Raw genomic sequence first — 2,013 nt, forward strand, 5'->3', positions numbered from 1 at the left:
CACTAGTGGTTTCATCAGACTGGCAACTCATCACATCTGACTGCTTCCTTTTATAGGCAACAGGAACCGCTATAGAGGGCGTGATGAGTTGGTCAAATATGTTGTTGAGTAAGTAGGCCCCCTCGTCCATTGTTGATGAGCATATCGTTGCGTGTGAGAGAGCGTGTTGGAAACTTCCCAAACCTGAAGCAGCACAGTTACGTGCTGAGATTGTAGGAACTTTAAAATCCGCGAAATTACCACCCTCAAATATCGGTAAAGATGAGCGAGTCGCAATTAACCAGCTCCAAAAAGAGGAGTCCATCATGGTCCTGGGGGCTGACAAAGGACGGGCAACGGTTGTCATGGACAAAACAGAATACCAACAAAAAATGTCCACCCTTCTCAGCGACTCAAAGACTTATGAGAAATTAGATCGAGACCCCACTCCAAAACACAAAAGAGAGCTGGTTTCAATCTTGCAAAGGCTAGAGAAAGAGGAAAAAATCAAGAAAGCGGACAAACAATTTCTATATCCCACCTCGGAAAATGTTCCTCGAATTTATGGGAGTCCCAAAATTCATAAGGACGGTACGCCGCTTCGCCCTATAGTGGACTTTACAGGTTCCATAGGTTATAACGTGGCCAAATCTCTTGCGGATATTTTAAGCCCTATCGTTGGCCAATCTGAACACCATGTTCTAAACTCTAAAAGTCTTGCGGAAGACCTGAAAGATGTCACCCTGGAGGATGATGAGATCCTTAATTCACATGATGTGGTGGCGCTTTTTACCAGTACCCCATTGATCTCACCCTTCACATACTCAAAGAAAGACTTAACGAGGACAAACATCTCAAAAATAGAACTCTCCCTACTACTGATGACATAATAGAACTTACTAAATTTTGTCTCGCTACGGTTGCGTACTTCAGCTATTCAGGTCAAATTTATCGACAATGTTTCGGCATGGCCATGGGTAGCCCCTCAGCCCCTTGCTTGCAATATCTTCATGGAGTGGCTTGAGCAGAAAGCTATCTCTACAGCCCCGGAAAGCTGTCGCCCACGTCTCTGGAAGAGATACGTCGATGACGTGTTAGAGATCATACGCAAAGGACAAGTTGACAATCTAACTGATCATTTAAACACCATTGATCCTACCGGCAGCGTCAAATTTACTTATGAGCAAGAGCAAGATGGTTCTATTCCCTTCCTTGACACTCTGATCACAAGAAAACCTGACGGGTCAGTGAAACTCAGTATATACAGGAAGAAAACGCACACTGATCAGTACCTTCAGTTCTCCTCCCACCACCCCCTCCATCAAAAAATAGGTGTCGTCAGAACCCTACTTGACAGGAGTGAGGCGTTAGTCACTGAGGAAGTGGACAGACAGAAAGAGGAGTCCAATATCCGCGAAGCGTTATCTGGCTGCGGTTATCCAGATTGGTCAATTAAAAAAGTCAAACAAAATAGAGCCACTCCAAAAACAAAGTCTAACTCAAAGAATAACGATGACAGTGAAAAGTCGAAAGGCATGGTGGTAGTTCCTATATAGAGGGACTATCTGAGCGAGTTTCTAGAGTTTTCAAAAACATGGTTTTTCTACTGCTATGAAACCCCACCGTACCATCCGCAGTATGCTTGTTCACCCGAAGGACAAACTCCTCCCGCAACAAAAAGCAGAGGCGATCTATGAAATCCCCTGCGGGGACTGTGGTGGCACTTACATCGGAGAAACCGGCCGTCCTTTCGGTGTTCGCCTCAAAGAACACCAAAAAGAGGTGGAGAAATTTGAAACTAAGCCCTACACACGAGCCAGCCGCAAGTCATCAATTACAGACATTCACAAGTCAGCTATCACCGATCACGTTGCCTCGACAAACCATACCATCAATTGGGAGGACTCAAAAGTCATCGATAGAGAAGCTGACAAGACCACCAGATGGCTGAAAGAAGCCATCTGGATTCGCCGAAAAGGAAAAGACACTCTAAACAAGGACGAGGACAGTGAAATCTAACAATCCAAATGAACT

General features: G+C 45.0%; 1 protein-coding gene across 1 annotated transcript; it reads left to right on the forward strand.

The window, feature by feature from the left end:
- The first annotated feature begins 305 nt into the window (after positions 1–305).
- Positions 306–869, forward strand: LOC140170883 (uncharacterized). The gene has a single exon (XM_072194087.1). The coding sequence runs from the start codon at positions 306–308 to the stop codon at positions 867–869; it is 564 nt and encodes a 187-aa protein (XP_072050188.1).
- Positions 870–2,013: the final 1,144 nt, after the last annotated feature.

This window comes from Amphiura filiformis, chromosome 15 (assembly GCF_039555335.1).
Source record: "Amphiura filiformis chromosome 15, Afil_fr2py, whole genome shotgun sequence".
Taxonomy (NCBI): Eukaryota; Metazoa; Echinodermata; class Ophiuroidea; order Amphilepidida; family Amphiuridae; genus Amphiura; species Amphiura filiformis.